The sequence below is a fragment of the Podarcis bocagei genome (assembly GCF_964188305.1).
Source record: "Podarcis bocagei genome assembly, chromosome: 12".
NCBI classification, from domain to species: Eukaryota; Metazoa; Chordata; class Lepidosauria; order Squamata; family Lacertidae; genus Podarcis; species Podarcis bocagei.
This window is the reverse complement of record NC_138137.1, coordinates 54063423-54082880: the sequence shown is the minus strand read 5'-3', so window position 1 is coordinate 54082880 and position 19458 is coordinate 54063423. Positions and strand designations below refer to the sequence as shown.

General features: G+C 47.1%; 1 protein-coding gene across 2 annotated transcripts in view; it reads right to left on the bottom strand.

Moving 5' to 3' along the window:
- Positions 1–19458, bottom strand: part of MINDY4 (MINDY lysine 48 deubiquitinase 4) — an 89841-nt gene that overhangs the window by 41079 nt on the left and 29304 nt on the right. For both annotated transcript variants that reach the window (XM_081163569.1, XM_081163570.1), the window contains exons 6-12: positions 15124–15182; positions 14171–14280; positions 12331–12447; positions 10383–10471; positions 5564–5668; positions 4061–4124; positions 502–567 (exon numbers count right to left, since the gene is read on the bottom strand). In XM_081163569.1, the coding sequence (XP_081019695.1) occupies positions 502–567; positions 4061–4124; positions 5564–5668; positions 10383–10471; positions 12331–12447; positions 14171–14280; positions 15124–15182 (610 nt within the window). The remainder of the gene's footprint in view (positions 1–501; positions 568–4060; positions 4125–5563; positions 5669–10382; positions 10472–12330; positions 12448–14170; positions 14281–15123; positions 15183–19458) is intronic.

Genomic DNA, 19458 nt, shown 5'->3' with positions numbered 1-19458 from the left:
CCAGCCAAGTCTGCTACATGCTCCACAGAAACTTGCTAACTGAAGATTATAGTAGACAAGCCGAAAGAAAGCAGGTTTTCCTCCCTTTCCTAGCTGGAGGTAAAGCCATCAAGGTAGAATTGTAGAATCGTAGTTATTTATTGGGACAGTGATTTTTGCAGCTGCTGTAAAAAGTTGCAAAACAACAAAACACAGGGCAGAGCAATGGAGAATTTCTGAAACAACAATGGGATATCAGCTCTGCCCAAGGCAGGACGCAGAACAGCAACAACCAGGAAAAGATAGATATAACATTTTACAAGGACAGGAAGAAACATCACAGACAGAATAGTTGGCACACACAGGAAGAACAAGGATATAGTCTGAGTGCCTCACTTGTAGATTTATGAATCATGTAAGGCAACGTGCAAATGGAAATAAATGCTCTGAACAAGTGTGCGAGAGAAAAATCACGCTGCGATTGAGAAGCGACTGAGAACCGGACCGGGCCGAGATTCGTACCTGATGAATATTTTGTTGCAGGAACCTCAGCAGGTCTTCGTAACTTGTGGCAACGTGCAACATCAGCTGTGAAAGGAAGAAAAAAATGGGGGGGGGGGAATTTAGGCCAAAATACAAGGGGAACATCCAGCCAAGGTCTAGGCAACAAATCCCAAACTGAAAGAGAGAGATAGGACTACTGTCATGTGTAGCAAAGAGTTTCTCTTGGTGGAGACAGGCATTCTGCTATGCATTGGGGTCTGAGGCTTTGTAGCAGGGGTATAAAGGTAAAGATAAAGGACCCGACTGTTGGCACTGTGGCACGTGGAGCTGTGGCCTAAACCACTGAGCCTCTTGGGCTTGCTGATCAGAAGGTCAGCGGTTCGAATCCCCGCGACGGGGTGAGCTCCCGTTGCTCGGTCCCAGCTTCTGCCAACCTAGCAGTTTGAAAGGGCGTCAAAAAAAAGTGCAAGTAAATAAATAGGTACCGGCTTCAGTGGGAAGGTAAACGGTGTTTCCGTGAGCTGCTCTGGTTTTGGTGTTCCATTGCACCAGAAGCAGCTTAGTCATGCTGGCCACATGACCCGGAAAAGCTGTCTGCGGACAAACGCCGGCCTGTAAAGCAAGATGAGCGCTGTAATCCTAGAGTCGTCTGTGATTGGACTTAATTGTCAGAGGTCCTTTACCTTTTTTACCTTCACAGGGAGCTCTGGGAACTGTAGCTCTGTGAGGGGAATCGGGAGGCCTCCCGATAGCGCTCACCACCCTGAACAAACTACAGCTCCCAGAATTCTTTGCGGGAAGCCACGGTGGTTTAACACGGAATGATGCTGCTCTAAAGGCATGGCGTGGATGTGGCCCTGGTTTAAGCAGGAATGTGGCAAACTAAGCTGTTAGATTATGCCGAAATGGCAAAACTGACTGGGAAACTCAGAGACCAAGAAGACGAGAAATTCAAGAAAGAATGGGAAAAGTTTATAATTTATTTAGGAGACTACTGTAAGCAGATGAAAATGTTAGCAAGATTTTAATCCCACTTGAAATGTAAGAAATATGGACAATGAAAGTTAAGGTAAAGGGACCCCTGACCGTTAAGTCCAGTCACAGACGCCTCTGGGGTTGCGGCACTCATCTCGCTTTATTGGCCGAGGGACACTTGTCTACAGACAGTTTTCCCAGGTCAAGTGGCCAGCATGACTAAGCCGCTTCTGGCGAACCAGAGCAGTGCACAGAAACGCTGTTTATCTTCCAGCCAGAGTGGTACCTATTTATCCACTTGGACTTTGACGTGCTTTCGAACTGCTAGGTTGGCAGGAGCAGGGACCGAGCAACGGGAGCTCACCCCGTCACGGGGATTCGAAACGCCGACCTTCCGATCGGCAAGCCCTAGGCTCAGTGGTTTAGACCATAGCGCCACCAGCATCCCCTATGGACAATGTGGATAGATACAAAACAGAGACTATGAAATGATATGCAATTGGAAGTGTTGACAACAGGACCCACAGAGTGGATGGGGGGGGAAGTAGTGAGATTCAGAGAAATCTCGTTTTACGGATACGTATTTGGTACTGTAACTAATTCTCATTTGTAAAATCAATTAAAAATGACCCCCCCTTCAAAAAAGCAGGAATGGTGCTCAAATGGGTTAAGGAGAAGGCTTAGTGGAGCTTTGAAGAAGGGGGGGGGGTCCCAGAATCACGTACAAGAGCCCGGGAAGCTGCCTGGTCAGGTGAGACAATTTGTCTGCCTAACCCAAGATTGTCTCTGACCAGCCACAACTCCCCAGTGTCTCAATTGGGGGGGGGGCTTTCCCATCACCTGGGACCCTCTGAAGACGGAAAGCCCTGAACTATGGTGTCTCTCTCTCTCTCTTTCTCTTTCTCTCTCTCCCCCCTGCTTTTTGAGATGGTCGGGAGATGTAGGGCTGTTGAGGATCCTCTGTTGCGGAGGTGGAACGCGAAGCTCCGCGGCTCCCCAGGGAGGCTTAAATTGAAACGCCTTGTATTTTTAATGACGTTCATTCCACAACAACGATCTTTCCGGTTCATTACTGTTTTGATCTCATCTCAGCTCTGCTCAGTTTGGGACTCGCTGCATGGGTTTTGTGCAAACATGTATATTGGATTCCGGGTGTCAAGGTTTCTGTTTGTTGGTTTTTAATGCTTTTTATTTATTTTCCAAAACAAAAATAAACAAAGCATATACTCTTACATTCAACATTTTTGTGTCTTCTTATTTACCATGTGCGCTATTGCGCCCGGACTTCCTTCCTTCCCTACATCGGCTTTCACAATTAACATGCTCTCTTACAGATTCTTATTTACACTCTGTCCACGTCACAAGATTTATATTAACCTTGCTACAGTCTTTAAGCTTCTACAATTATTCCGTATGTACTCAACAAATTTACTCCAACCCCCTCCGAACTTTGTTACTTTTTGGCTCCGAATCTTATAGGTCATTTTCGCCTATTCTACGTATTCAAACATTTTCGTCTGCCACTCCATTAAAGTTGGGATTTCCTGGGTTTTTGATTTTTGAGCCACTAGAATCCTAGCGGCGGTCGTGGCGTACATAAATACTTTATGGTTTGTTTTTTAACTGCTGCGTAATGTTTTACGCCTCTTCCCCACCCTAACAGCAGCCCCGCTGGAAGAGATGGAATTTGGGTTCCCTCTTTTTTGGGAAAACACACACACACACAACCACACCCTCCCAGGACTGTGGAAATAACTGTCAAGCGGCTAAACCCCCAGATTTGCTTCTCAGTGTTTGCCAGACGCTGACCACATATTTCCCGGTTCTGTTCTTGTTGGCCTTAAGGGCTAGAAGCATGCATTTAAAGTTTGATGGATAGCAGGGATTCTGGGGATTCCGAGAGTGCAAATCCCAGATGCACAAGTTTGCAAATTCCACACGTGCAGAATAGAGTACAGTGGTACCTCGGTTCTCAAATTTAATCCGTTCCGGAAGTCCGCTCCAAAACCAAAGCGTTCCAAAAAACAAGGCACGCTTTCCCATAGAAAGTCATGCAAAACGGATTAATCCATTCCAGACTTTTAAAAACCACCCCTAAAACCACAATTTGACATGAATTTTACTATCTAACAAGACCGTTGGTCCATAAAATGAAAGCAATAAACAATGCACTGCAGCCACACAATCAATCCATCAGTAGCTGAACTGGGTTCCACAGTGTCACAGAAACAAAAAAGCTGCAAAACAAATAGCAAAAGGAGACAGACCTCAGTGTAAGACTCAAAATGGAAGTGTGGCACTCAAATCCGAAGCGTAACACTCATAACGGAGCATGTTCAGCTTGCAGAAAAAGTTTGCAAACTGGAACACTTTACTTCCGGGTTTGCAGGGTTTGGGTTCCAAGTTGTTTGAGTACCAAGGCGTTTGAGAACCAAGGTACCACTGTATGCTATTTCTAACTACAAAGCAGAAACGTATACCCAAGAAAGGTTTCTGCATTGCAGGGGGTTGGACTAGATGACCCCTCAGGGTCTCTCCCAACTTTCTACAATTCTATGAAAGGTTGAGGGAGGGTGGAGGACAGTTCTGGCTAAAACATTACCGTTTCCAAGATCCCATCTGCTTTGTATTTCCCTACAGGAGTGAACTGCTGCGTTCCACTGCACCTAAAAAGAACAGAACAACAAAAGATCTGAAGAAGGAAAACAGCCGATGAGGAGCCCCGTTCGCTAAGGGCAGGAGTCATTAAAGGACTGTGCCCTTTGCATCCAGGGTCAATATTTGGCAGGGGCTGGAGGAGCAACTAGAGTCTGGAATCTCTCCCCCTCAATACTTTCCCAGGGAAGAGGAAAACAGCAATCCCATGCGCTTTTGTCCTTCAGGTTTTCTTTAAATAGGAACCTCAGAGGTTGGGAAAACATCCTCTCCTCCGAGCGACACCACTGGTCCAACTCTGGTCCAAAGAACTACCAAACCTATTATAAGGTTTTTCTATGGAAAAGGGGGCCAACATATCCTGGCAGCCTCCCATGTCTTTGCTGCAACACACACACACACACACACACACACACACACACACACACACACACACAGTTTTTTTTAATATATCATTTTCAACAGTAATTAAACATACATGATTAGTCCTCGCTGCAAAAATAATTAATTTGCTGCAAAAATATTAACAGAACTGACATATTCTGACTGATTCTGCTACTGCCAGCGAGCAACAAGGGCCTCTCCCTGTAAAGAGCAGCGCGGGCTCCACGCTGCAACCTTTTGTTGCAGTGCTCGCGGCAGTTTCATAAATGGACGAATACTACGTGTGCAGAGTGGGCACGGTTGTCATAATGCTCTGTGCAACTTTTGCAAACATACCAGGGTGGGTGGGTGGGTGTGTTTTCCAAATTAGGAGCAGATGTGAAAGGCACCAAAAGTCTCTGGGACTTGAGTGGTGCGGAGTGGCCAGGATTAGACTTTCTCTCCCTTGCTGCGGTCCTAATGAACACCACTCCCTGCGGCTGCTGTTAACTAGGAGAGGGAAAACCCAAGGGATTTTCACGCAACATGCACAATATTTTCCCGTATCTTCCCAGGTGGAAAATCGGTAAGGGAGGCCGAACTGTCTCCAAAGGAAGCTGACTCTCTATTAAAGGTAAAGGGACCCCTGACCATTAGGTCCAGTTGTGACCAACTCTGGGGTTGCGGCACTCATCTCGCTTTATTGGCCGAGGGAGCCGGCGTACAGCTTCCGGTTCACGTGGCCAGCATGACTAAGCCACTTCTGGCGAACCAGAGCAGCTCACGGAAACGCCATTTACCTTCCCACCAGAGTGGTACCTATTTATCTACTTGCACTTTGATGTGCTTTCGAACTGCTAGGTTGGCAGGAGCAGGGACAGAACAACGGGAGCTCACCTGCTGATCGGCAAGTCCTAGGGTCTGTGGTTTAACCCACAGCGCCACCCCCGTCCCCAGACCCTCTATTATCAGGATCTTTATTGATGAAATGTGCAAAAATCAGTGGCTTAAGGAGGGCGTTGTCAGAAGGGGGACGGAAAAGGAAGGAGGTCTGCTCAAACTTCCCGAAAACGTGTCTTCCACTTACAAGGCAATCGTGGCTTTCCTGCGGCCGCCTGCGCGCCACAAAATGCCGGCGATGGCCAGAGTGAGGCACTGGGTTCTAGTAGCCGCCGACACTTGGAGGCACTGCCTGTTTCGAGACAAAAAGAGATAGCAAGGTGTCACCAGCGGCAAACGTTGCAAGGGGAGAAATGAAATGGGCAATGAACAGGGAGGACCATTCTGCAGTGAACATAGGAAGCTGCCTTCTGCCGAGTCAGATCATTGGTCCCTGTAGTTCAATGCTGCCTACACTGGCTGGCAGCAGCAGCAGCCCTGAAGGGCTTCCGATGGAGAACATTCCAAGCTCTACTTGGATCTGCTGGGGATTCCAATATAAAATTCCGATCCCCTCAGTTCACATGAAAACACACCAGCATTTTAGTGTGAATTTCTAATAATATAAACATAATTTTTTGGGTATTTCCCCACACATATTTCAAAGCAAATTTTGCCTCTTGTTCCTTATTTTCACAAATATGCATATTTTATCTGCACGCTTTCCCCTCCTAGTATATGCACTTTTGTTACACATTGTAAAGGTAAAGGTAAAGGGACCCCTGACCATTAGGTCCAGTCACGGCCGACTCTGGGGTTGCGCCGCTCATCTCGCTTTATTGCCCGAGGGAGCTGGCGTACAGCTTCCGGGTCATGTGGCCAGCATGACTAAGCTGCTTCTGGCGAACCAGAGCAGCGCACGGAAACGCCATTTACCTTCCCGCTGGAGCGGTACCTATTTATCTACTTGCACTTTGATGTGCTTTTGAACTGCTAGGTTGGCAGGAGCAAGGACCGAGCAACAGGAGCTCACCCCGTCATGGGGATTTGAACCCCCGACCTTCTGATCGGCAAGCCCAAGAGGCTCAGTGGTTTAACCCACAGTGCCACCACGTACTTGGCTGCAAAACTGTGTTGCAAAATTCAGAGAGGTGTGAATTTCAAAAGAAGGCAGTGTTTCAGTTTCCATATTGTTTTGGACCGTAAATTAGGTCGGTTCACATTTATCTGTGAACTGGATTCTATTTCTCCCCCATCTCTACCTGAGAAAATAAATCCCACTGAACACAGCAGGGCTTCCTTCTGAGTAAACATGCAAAGGATTATGCTGTAGGAGAAATTGCAGTCTGTACACCTCTTCCTTCCTCTACCCCACCAATGAGCTGTATGTGTTGAAATGTCCTCTTCTGAGCCACACTCTCATTAGAGGCTGTTCTAGGGGAGAACCAAGCAGCCAATTCTCTCACATATCAGCCTTGCTGTTGCTCAAACATTGGTAGACTCCATTCTGGTTCATGCAGAATACTCTCCCTTTTTTAACATAATTTTTATTTTATTTTACAAGTATAAAATTAGAAAAATAACATAGCATACCCACAATTAAGAGATTTCTCAAAAGCTCTGGACTTCCCACCATCCCGTCCATGGGCTCTGTTATTAAATCTTTTCTACTGCATCTTTTTCTATACAGTCGCACCTTGGTTGTCGGACGGTATCCATTCCAGAAGTCCATTCGACTTCTGAAAATGTTCGAAAACCAAGGCACGGCTTCCAATTGGCTGCAGGAGCTTTATGCACTCAATCAGAAGCTGTGCAAACCATGTCAGACGTTCGGCTTCCGAAGAACGTTCGCAAACCAGAATACTCACTTTGTAGCGTTTGGGAGCAAAACGGACGAGTACCAAGGCGTTCAACAACCAAGGTACGACTGTGCTCCCTATTATTATTATTATTAAAAACTTCATTATCTCCAGAATACCCGTTACAAGTGTTATTGCAACTCTGCTCATGTTTTCATCTGTTTGCAGTGCAGATTTTTCAAACAGACGAAGCAAAACTTCACAATTAAATTGCACGCAATTTGTATGTACCGTATTTTCCGCTCTATAAGACGCACCAGACCACAAGACGCACCTAGTTTTTGGAGGAGGAAAACAAGAAAAAAAATATTCTGCATCTCAGAAGCCAGAACAGCAAGAGGGATCGCTGCGCAGTGAAAGCAGCGATCCCTCTTGCTGTTCTGGCTTCTGGGATAGCTGCGCAGCCTGCATTCGCCCCATAAGACGCACACACATTTCCCCTTACTTTTTAGGAGGGAAAAAGTGAGTCTTATAGAGCAAAAAATACGGTACTTTCTACACAAGGTGCACACTTGAAAAGAATTGCTAACGTACACACAATTTGACACATTCGGTTGCAAAATGCAAATTTTGCACGCATCTTTGGCACGCAATACGCCTTTGTATGCACTGAAACAAAATCTTGAGAGGTGCAAGAAACCGACAGGGGAGCCGGCTGTGTCATGATCTGAAAACAACCTTTGTGCTGGCCGCACAAACTCCTCTTCCTTAATGCCCTTTCCATTTTAGATCTTTGGTTCAAAGAACGACACTCCCTTTTCAAAGGAGGCTGATTGATTTCTATGAGAGGCGGCCGGGCGAGCGAAGTGGCGGCTTGCAGAGCACGATGGCAGATGTCTGGAAATAGCTGATGGGTTCAGATCGGGAGGGAAAGGATGTACTTAGCATAAAGGTTAAAAGCAGAGGGAAGACATTAGGAAAGGGCCGTTTCAGGCCAGATATTGGAAAACGACCCCGCCCTGGACAGCGAGTTCCGTAGGATGCAGAAGAATGTACTTTAGCTACGGCAAAGGAGACCCCAAGGGGGACATTTTGTGGAACGGCTGAGAGGGGAAGAAAAACCAAAACAAATGAACATTATGATGATGATGGGCTGATGACTCCTGATTGTAACCCATAAGCTTAGGCGTGGGAGGCTTTAGGTTGTCCCTCGCTGCCAGGGTTTCAACATACCACTCAGCCCCCAGAATTGAAAGCAGAGGCGGAGAAATGCAGAAACTGAAAAAAAAATTCAAAGTCTTCAACAGCTTTGGCCCTGTATACCTGAAGGAGCATCTCCACCCCCAGCGTTCAGCCGGGACACCAGGGTCCAGCTCCAAGGACCTTCTGGCTGTTCCCTCACTCCAAGATGTGAGGTTACAGGGAACCAGGCACAGGGCCTTCTCGGTAGTGGCGCCCGCTCTATGGAACACCCTCCCATCAGATGGCAAAGAGATAAGCAATTATACGACTTTCTTTAGACATCTGAAGGCAGCCCTGTGTCAGGAAGTTTATATATGTTTGATGTTTCATTGTGGTTTTGTCTATGTTGAAAGCCGCCCAGAGCGGCTGGGGCAATCCAGTCAGATGGGCGGGGTACAAATAATAAAAATATTATTATTCTTCATCCCAGGCTGATGACAGTTTGAGCTCATGATTTGGGACAGGAGTAGTGACCGGCAGAGAAGTGAGCCGTAGGACTTGCACCTGCTCCCACCTGTTAAATTTTGGATATTCGCCATGTTAACACCTGCCCAAGTGGGTCCCTATTAGATGCAATCCATCTGATGCAAGGTAGGCTAGTCTTTGCCAACCTGGTAGCCTCCAGTAAGCCCAGCCAACCCAACTCAACTGCCCAACTGGTGCTTGGCCTGCAAGGCTATTGATCTGACCCCTGGCACTGTGTCCTCAAATGCTCCCAAGAAGCACCCAAAATAGCTGCGGGTGACATAAGATCTTGCTTCCTCTTTCCTCGCCCGTAAGTGACCAACACCAAGAAGTGCCCCGATTAGCTGTGAGTGATGTAAGGTTTCGCTTCGCCTTTATCTGCTTCCCTGCAAGTCACCAACACCCTTCCGAGGAGACATCCCACACTGTCCCAAAGGCAGAGGAAGAACGCCAAAGGACTCTCTTTCATGTCTGATGCTTTGATTTGATGTTTAGTCTTCTCAAATGGGGAGATCTTTTGAGCAGACCAGCAGTGGGAACACTGAGAAGACTTATCTCTCACAGAGAGGCCTGCTATTGTCTAAAATTCCAAATGGCGTCTTCATCTGAAATGCGGATGTTTCAGATTTAGAATGTGCGTGGAAGGGATTTTGATGTTATCCCCCTTTTGGTTTACTTCAGGGGGGTGAGTATTGGGAGCGACATTGCAGCCCTGATGAATTAAACCAATTTAATTTTGCTTCATTCTTAAGGAAATCATTCTTAAGGAAATCATTCTTAAGGAAATCAGCTGATTTCCTTCAGAATAGATAGGTTTGATCTTCTTGCTGTCCATGGGACTCTCAAGAGTCTCCTCCAGCAGCATAATTCGAAAGCATTAATTCTTCGGCGATCAGCCTTCTTTATGGTCCAGCTCTCACTTCCATACATCACTATTGGGAAAACCATAGTTTAGGTATTCATTATTTTAATCGGGAGGAGTTAGCAGTCAGCAGCAGTCAAACTTAGCTCATTGCAGCTTCTGGGAGCTCATGGCCTAGAGTTGCAAACAGGCCTCTCAAACGGGGGCATTTGCAAGGGCATTTTGCAGAGGAATTTAAGGGGGAGGCAGAGAGTACTGTCTCACGGTGTACATAGGACCAAGAGACATGGCGGTGGGGAGCTGATGCAGTGACCTGCCAACATCTGTGCCGTGTTTGTGCATGCAGAATGTGTTTGTGCACTTGCGCACAGCGACACACTGCTTCTGCATAGGGTCCGTCCGGCTTCCTAGCCCTCCCCAAACGCACCCGACCTGTCACGAACAACGTGTGTTTTGCAAGTGCAAAAAATACATGGGGCTTGACCCTGAAGGACGGTGTCCATTACCCTCTCAGTCAACACTGGCGCTGCAATTTGGACTTTATCTCCCTTTAATGAGGTCAAGACCAGGAAGACCCCTTTTCCCCTTCCAACAATAGAGGGGGATTTGCGTTCAGCTCAGGGTGGAAAACAGGCCGGCTCTCACCAGCGTCGACTCACCACGTATCGCTGTTCCTGCTGCTGTCTCCAAAGATAAGATGTCGCAGGAGGCAGGCTTGGACTACTGCCAGGACCCCGCACGGCCCACCCTAGACAGCGGCAAAAGGCAAGGGACGGAGAAAAACAATGAGCGCTGTTTGAAGCTGGTGAGAAGCTTGCACAGGCTGCAACCCTCTTCAGCTCCACCTAGTCTCCTGCCTCTTGTTTCCCTTTGTTTTCTGTGTTTTTAACCGCTGTGGCCCAAATGTTGTGGACGTTGCAACCGGCTGAAAATTCTGCGCTTGTAATTAAAAGGTTGCGTCCCTGGATGTTTTCCCAGAGACGAAAACCTCAGAACAGTATGTGTGGGTGATGCCAAGATCTGGAGCATATGGTTGATTTGTTCAGTCGTCAAGGGGTGAAGGAGGGGTCTGATTTCTCTCAGTGGCCAGGTGGCCTGGGAGCAAACGGCTGGAGCAAAAGAGCTCAAATATCCCGGCCAGGAGGAGATTCGAACCCTGGTCTCCCCGTCTGTATCCTTCTAAGTCTTACTCTTAAAGGTAAAGGACCCCTGACCATTAGGTCCAGTCGTGGACGACTCTGGGGTTGCGGCGCTCATCTCGCTTTATTAGCCGAGGGAGCCGGCGTACAGCTTCCGGGTCATGTGGCCAGCAAGACTAAGCCGCTTCTGGTGAACCAGAGCAGCGCACGGAAACATCGTTTACCTTTCCGCCGGAGCGGTACCTATTTACCTACTTGCACTTTCACATGCTTTCAAACTGCTAGGTTGGCAGGAGCTGGGACAGAGCAAAAAGAGCTCACCCCGTTGTAGGGATTCGAACCGCCGACCTTCTGATCAGCAAGTCCTAGGCTCTGTGGTTTAACCCACAGCACGACCCACGTCCTAAGTCTTACTCTTAGGAGGTCGATAATGGGTCCTCAGACTTGAGCGCATGGGACACTCATACGATGTCCTCTTCCTTAAGGCAGCCAACTGGGCAATGTTTGGAGGGTTCAGACTGGGAGACCAGGGTTCGAATCTCCACCTGGCCAGTGCGCTCACTGGGTGATCTTGGGCCCATCACTATCTCTCAGCCTAACCCACCTCACAAGGCTGTTGTGGGGGTTAAATAAGGAGAGGGGAGAACCACGCACGCCCCCTTGAGCTCCTTGGAGGAAAAAGTGGGGCATAAATGCAATAATCAAATAATAAACAGATAAACAAACAGGCTATGGAGATGCAAAAGCATATGTCTGGAGATCACACAATTAAAAAAATAATTCATTGCTTTCACGAGGAAATGTTTATAAATGGTTTTTTTTTTAGGACGTGTTAAGCTTGGCTGGCCAAAGAGCGAAAAACTATTTCGTTTCGTAAGTGATCGCCACAATCCTAAATGGAACAGAGGTGGCAAATCTCTGCCCCACTCCAGGTACTGCTGGACCCCCAACTACCACCAGCCCTACCCAGAATGGCCAGCAGCCAGGAATCATGGGAGCTGAGGTCTAGAAATACACGGAGCACAATTCTGCTCTGTGCATGAATATTCGGAGGGGAATGACTGAACGGAACTTTCTGTGTCCTGGAGTCGCAGGTGATCTGCTCTTGTCCTAGAAGTGGGATCGGTGCATCAGGAATTCTGCGCATGCACTGTTTGCCACAGCTTCCGGTTCCTTCAGCTGCTTTGCTCATCCCAGGCCCCAACTATATTACCGAGGCACGAGTCTGCATTGCTGCCGAAGAGCAAAGACAGTCTTTCGTGAGGTCACCAGTACAGCCTCATCAAGATGTGCGGTGATTTACGCACAAGCACAATTGACTGAGCCTAGGGTTCCGTCCAGATGAAAGTCACCTTGCACACTATTACACTAGAGCCATTTCAACGGGACTAGCCTAGGACAGTGCCCACCTCCTTCCCCCCATAAATTGTGCCCCCAGTGGCTTCGAAATCCTGCCTCCAGACTTTACCTTTTTCTGCACAATGCCATACTTCAGCTGAGGGTTGTCGTTAAACATAAAACTCTGGATTTTCCATTCCTCGCTGAAGCAGCCGAGGCTGGAGCCAAACAAAAGGATCTTCAGGTCCTTGATTTAAATGAGGAAGGGAAACATGAGATTAAGAATTTAGAAAAGGGAAGGACAGACCTCCTGTTCTTTTTGAAATCTAATTCTTCACTCTGGGGGGTGCACACAAACTCCCAACAAGTAAGAAGTTTTCAGGGATAGTCCAAGGGTGCATGCGTGATCCAGACAGTTAGGATTCCAGCCAGCCACGCCCTATTTCAGGGAACTCCATTCCATTTTCTCTTCCCCTGCATTATAAACCCCCCTGTCAGCATTCTGAGCCCCCTGATTCCTGCAGGGATTTCCAAGCAGGAAGGAGAAACCCACTGGCGCGCTGCCCAAGCCTGTCTCGCCACACTCGTAAATTTAATAAAAATAAATGGCGTATACAGTTGTCCTGATTAACCCGAGGAGTCGTTTTTTCCTTCCCTCGCAATGTTCCTTCGGCATAAATGGCTCTGTGTATGTGTGTCACTGCAACAGAATGAGGCTTTTTGGCTGCAGACCCACTTGGGACTCAACCAGTCTTCCATTATCTTCGGGAAGGCTGTGCCAAGCCTAATTGTTAAAAGAAAATGGAACCCACTGCAGCTCGGGGGGGGGGGGGCAGATAATTAATTTGAAAGGTTGAAAAGCATATTTTTTTCCAGGGTATTTGTGGGCCTTGCTATCAAAATATTACAGCGTGGAGCACTCCTGCTCAGGATGGGTTCCACCAGTTTGGCTACAACATTGGCTCCCAGTATGTTTCTGAGCACAATTCAAAGTGTTGGTGCTGACCTTGAAAGCCCTAAACGGCCTCAGCCCAGTAAGTGGTACCTCGGGTTAAGAACTTAATTCATTCCGGAGGTCCGTTCTTAACCTGAAACTGTTCTTAACCTGAAGCACCACTTTAGCTAATGGGGCCTCCCGCTGCCACCGCTGCGCGATTTTTGTTCTCATCCTGAAGCAAAGTTCTTAACCCGAGGTACTATTTCTGGGTTAGCGGAGTCTGTAACCTGAAGCGTCTGTAACCAGAAGTGTCTGTAACCCGAGGTACCACTGTATACCTGAAGGAGCCCCTCCACCCCCATTGTTCTGCCCAGACACTGAGGTCCAGCTTGAGGGCCTTCTGGCGGTTCCCTTACTGTAAGAAGTGAGGTTACAGGGAACCAGGCAGAGGGCCTTCTCGGTAGTGGAACCCGCCCTGTGGAACTCCCTCCCACCAGATGTCAAAGAAATAAACAACCACCTGACATTTAGAAGACACCTGAAAGCAGCCCTGTTTAGGGAAGTTTAAATGACTGATGCTTTAATGTATATTTAATCTTTTGTTGGAAGCTGCCCAGAGTGGCTGGGAAAACCCAGCCAGATGGACGGGGTATAAATATTTTGTTGTTGTTGTTGTTGCCAGATGGACAGGGTATAAATATTATGTTGTTGTTGTTGTTGTTGTTAAAATATGGTATTAAAATCAGCTTAAAACACTTTGCAGTCAAAGAGAATAGGTGAATCTTGAAGGGCAGGGTAAAATGAAGAAGGCTAAGTTAAAGAGATGCATCTTCAGCGTAAGACAGAATTTGTGCAATGAAGGTGACAGCCAACTTTTGAAGAACCTCTCTCCAAAGAGCTGGGCCTGAGACCTCCTAAATGTTGACCACACTGGGCTAGATCTGGGGGTGCTGGTCTGCTTCCATGTACAGCAAGAGTCATTCGGCCTTTCCAACAGAATGTTCTGCAATGGCCACATCAATGTGTTTCTTACCCTTGCAAGATAGTAGTCAATGGGCTTTGACGTTACTTGGACAGCAGACAGAGCAGAAGAGTCGGGGATCATGTAGACGTCCTCCAAATTTTCTTCGTCCTCGACATCAACTGCGGAGGGCAAAGGAAAGGCTGTTTAATACCCAGAACACATACTCAGAAACATGCAACCCCAAAACATTAGCTTTTGTGGCTTTGGCAAGTGAAGGCACCCTCCGTTCTCTTCCAGTTTTTAAATATGTGTTCCGTCTACATATCTGTCACGGCTGAAGAAGAAGAGTTTGGACTTGATATCCCACTTTATCACTACCTGAAGGAGTCTCAAAGCAGCTAACAATCTCCTTTCCCTTCCTCCCCCACAACAAACACTTTGTGAGGTGAGTGAGGCTGAGAGACTTCAGAGAAGTGTGACTAGCCCAAGGTCACCCAGCAGCTGCATGTGGAGGAGCGGAGACGCGAACCCGGTTCCCCAGATTACGAGTCCACCCCTCTTAACCACTACACCATGTTGGCTGACACACACAAGCATCACCCTCCAGGAATACTGATTTGACACGTACATAAAGTTCTGCTATAAAGAATTTGGATTTTCATTACGAGAGCTTGGGGTCATAGCAGGCAGCTCGATGAAGACCCAGTGCGCAGAGGCTCTAAGATGCTACTGGAAGGAATTTTTGTATTTTGTTTTGACTATGGCAGACCAACACGGCTACCTACCTGTAAATGAAACATATGTTGTAGATATTTTCCCACATTTATTATGCTATTTTTGTGGCATACAAATAACATGAGAAAACTTGCTATACTTATTTGTATAACGTTATTCTTGTTTATAAAGCCCAATAAAATAAATCAATAAAAATTTCTATCGGCCTCCAGAAATAGCGATGGATAGAAGTGTAAAATCCTTACCCTCGCAATAAGTGAGCTAGTTGAGAACAGAATAAGACATACCTAATTCCAGAGCGTCTTGGTTCAAGCTGTCTCTGCTGGGAGAGGACACAGGCATCTTTCTGGACAGAAACAAATTAAGCACACAGATGACCAAACAAGAGGCAATTTATCAGAAAGGCTGCTGTATAAACAGAGATGAACAACAACATTTCAGCAAGGAGAGCAGTTTTTCATCCACATTCTGTGCTCAGAAGGATGGGGGCGAAGGGGGTATCAAGTCCCCCACCCCCCTCAACAAAATTCAGGGACTGTCAATCTCAGTTCTCAGTTTTGCGATCTTAAATTCGGACCTCCACAGCAAATTTGCCATTTCTTCTTTAATGCTTGCAGAGATTCACCAGCACTTCCAATTTCTCCCAATAAACCCATTCTCGTCTGCAGTTCCGACCAACGTACACATCTTAGCAAGCAGTTTCCCCTAAGGGAGTGCATTTTTGTGAGGCATTTTGCTATCACATTAGTTTTCATGCCCCAAATATGTGCATTTTTTGTAAATGTTGCTTGGTTGGAAAAGTGCACTGCAAAAAATCAAGCGAGTGAGAATTCTGAAGGATAGCTGTCTTTTGGTTCGCAAAGTGTGAATTGGGTAGCTCCACACTGAAATGCAAACAAAATTAAACCCCCCTGTTCCTATTGGGGGGGTGTACAATTTTTAGTAGGGGTAGAATGCCCTGCTGCCATGTTTTCTCTGAAAAGCCCTGGCAGGCTACTCTATATGATGTAGCAATACTCATATAGTTTCAATAATGTATTATGTTTGATGTATTATAGTATTTTAATATTCTTTTGGAAGCCGCCCAGAGTGGCTGGAGAAGCCCAGCCAGATGGGCGGGGTATAAATAATAAATTATTATTATTATTATTATTATTATTATTATTATTATTATTATTATTATTAAATATCTGCCATTTTGGGATGCAGGAAATGGTTGCTCCAGCGATGGACAGGAGTCCTGATGCTACTGCAAATCCCGTCCCTACAGGGGAAAGTCAAAATTGCCCTTTCATTTTAGTATCTGCTAATAGATTAGTGAAATGGAAGCGTGGGTGCAATTTTAGCCAGGGCCTTCAAAAAAACCAACAACCTCTTGACGACATGTTGTGCATTGAAAGAAAACTATGTGAAAATGGTGTACCGGTGGTATTTAACCCCTACTAAGTTGGCAAAAATGTATAGGACAAGTACAAATACCTGCTGGAAATGTAAAGAAAATGAAGGTAACTTTTATCATATGTGGGGAACTTGTAAGGTAATAAAAGCTTTCTGGGAGATGATATATCAGGGGTGAGCAAACTTTTTCAGCAGGGGTCCGGTCCACTGTCCCTCAGACCTTGTGGGGGGCTGGACTATATTTTTTTGGGGGGGAAATGAACGAATTCCTATGCCCCACAAATAACCCAGAGATGCTGTGCTGGTCCCATGGGTTTCCGTGAGGCATGGTCCGAGTCCAGTCTGAGGTCAAGGGTGCAGTATTGAGGCCGTCCGTCAAAGCTGAAGCTGGGTGCAAGGCAGGGAGTTGGGCGAGGTCAGGAGATCCGGCAGGACAGGGTGCAGGCAGGAACTAGCAACCAACAATGTTGCTCCTGCAACCTGGGACTGGGGCTGGCTGGCCCTGGGGCATAGGGCAACCCCGATCCTCTGGGGACTCATCTCTCCTGGCCTTAAGGCGAGCCCTCCTCCTGCGGGAACTTACTTCCCTCCGCCTCTCTGCCCTGAGCCTCTGCAGCTCAGGAGAGGCTGGAGGGTTACCGGACCCAGAGGCAACCTCAGCTTCCCCTGACGGGGCTGAGAGTGGAGCACCTGCAGGCAATGGGTCCTCCATCCCCTCAGGAGCCAGAGCAGACTCAGCTGGTGCCTGCAGCTGAGGATCCAGCACAGGTGAGGACCCTTCAGGCTCATGCCCCAGCCCCGACTCAACTGGTTCTGGAGGCGGGGACTCCTGTGCAGGCTGGGATTCCTCAGGTTCAGCCGAATCCCAGGCCATCACAGATGCATTTTAAATAAAATCACACATTCTACTCATGTTACACCAGGCAGGCCCCACAAATAACCCAGAGATGCATTTTTTTTTTTAAAAAAAGGGCACATTCTACTCATGTAAAAACATGCTGATTCATGGACTGTCTGTGGGCCGGATTTAGAAGGCGATTGGGCCAGATCTGGCCCCCAGGCCTTAGTTTGCCCACCCATGTGATATATAATGAAATGGGGGGAAAATGCTTAGAATAACCTTTGTTAAGAAAACAGAAGCTTTTCTATTAGGAATTATAGGTACCGATATCTGAAAGGACAACAGCCGCTTGGATGCTACTAGCCCAGAGATGGAAAGAACACAAAGTCCGTACCAGAGAGGATTGGCAAACCAAGTTGATGGGACTACGCCAAAATGGCAAAACTGACCGGAAAACTCAGAAACCAAGAGGACAAAAACTTTATAAAAGAATGGGGGAAATGTAGAAGTTATTTAGGAGACCACTGTAAGCAGATGGAAACATTAGCAGGATTTTGATTTCACCGGTAGTGTGACAATCACCATGGATAATATGGTTTGATATAAAAATTGGAGTGTGGAAGAAGATGCAGCAGAAAATGTTTAAAATGGGACCCCATGGAGAGGGTGGGGGAGGGGAATGCAGAGATTCGGAGGAATCTCTTTATATGGATATGCAGTGGTACCTCGGTTTACGAACTTAATCCGTTCCGGAAGTTCGTTTTTAAACCGAAAACGTTCTTAAACTGAGGCGCGCCTTCCCTAATGAGGCCTCCCGCAGCTGGTGCCCTTCCACCATTCGGAGTCCGTTCTTAGACCAAGGTAAAGTTCTCAAACCGGGACACTATTTCCGGTTTTGCGCAATTCGTAAACGGAATCGTTCTTAAACAGGGCTGTTCTTAAACCGAGGTACCACTGTACTTTTTGATTCTTTGTTTATAATTTTGTATTTGTAAAACCAGTAAAAATTATTTTTTTAAAAAAACCAAACCTCTTGTCACAGAGGACTTTTAATTCTTATTTTGACTATTATTGCATGGCACGTTGCATGGGCTCCTCCCGCCCTCGTTTTGCACATTGCATTGTCTTCCCATCGGGCTGTTAAACCTACTTGGATCTGCTCCAGTTTGGTAACTGAAATTGGACCCTATTCCTGGCATCTCTTTGTCTCCACAGAGTGAGGGAACCGTTTCCACACCCAGATGGGAGGAGAGACGGAGGTCGTTATCCAGGATATGGGATCCCACACATTCCCAGCTCAACAATGTCATCGCATCAGCGATTGCCGACTTGCAACATCCTTCCCATTCATACGTTTCCCCTCCTGGCTCTTTAGCAGGAGATGAGCAAAGCAGGGAACTCCCTTTGTGACATTCAGGACCTTCGTAGCAGAATACGGGGGGCTTTTTCTGGTGGGGCGGGGGTGTCTCCTGGACCTCTGACTACTGGACCCCTTCTGCAACTTAAGAACATAAAGCTAGCGCTTGTTCTCACCCTGGAAAGCTATAAGGAATTGATTCAACAACGTGACTCAGTCAGGAGAACTGAAGCACGCGTACACACTGGAGTAGAAAATGAATCACCGGCGTTAGGGATGAGTCAAGGCAAAAAAAGAAAACCCCACCCAGCAAACATCCGTGTTTTAAAAGACCAGCCATGGGATTGAATCAAATGGGTTGCAAATCAATGAAATTACATTGCAGTGGGGTATGGTAACCTTTGGGACGCGGGTGCCGCTGTGGGTTAAACCACAGAGCCTAGGACTTGCCGATCAGAAGGTCGGCGGTTCGAATCCCTGTGAAGGGGTGAGCTCCCGTTGCTTGGTCCCTGCTCCTGCCAACCTAGCAGTTCGAAAGCACGTCAAAGTGCAAGTAGATAAATAGGTACCGCTCCGGCGGGAAGGTAAACGGTGTTTCTGTGCACTGCTCTGGTTTGCCAGAAGCGGCTTAGTCATGCTGGCCACATGACCCGGAAGCTGTACGCCGGCTCCCTCGGCCAATAAAGCGAGATGAGCACCGCAACCCCAGAGTTGGTCACGACTGGACCTAATGGTCAGGGGTCCCTTTACCTTTATGGTAACCTTTGGCAAGGATATCTAAAAGTTAAAAGGTAAAGGACGCCTGGATGGTTAAGTCCAGCCAAGGGCGACTATGAGGTTGTGGTGCTCTGTTCAGGATTGGCCTTGACTCAACAGGGTCAGATTCCACATAGTGATTTTATACAGTTCATAGTGCAAATATTCCCCATTTTGTAATGTTCAATTATATTACGAGATGAGCACGGTTTTCCTGAAGTTCTTCAACACAAAATGCAGAGCAAGCTTGTGCATGTCCGCCATCAGCAG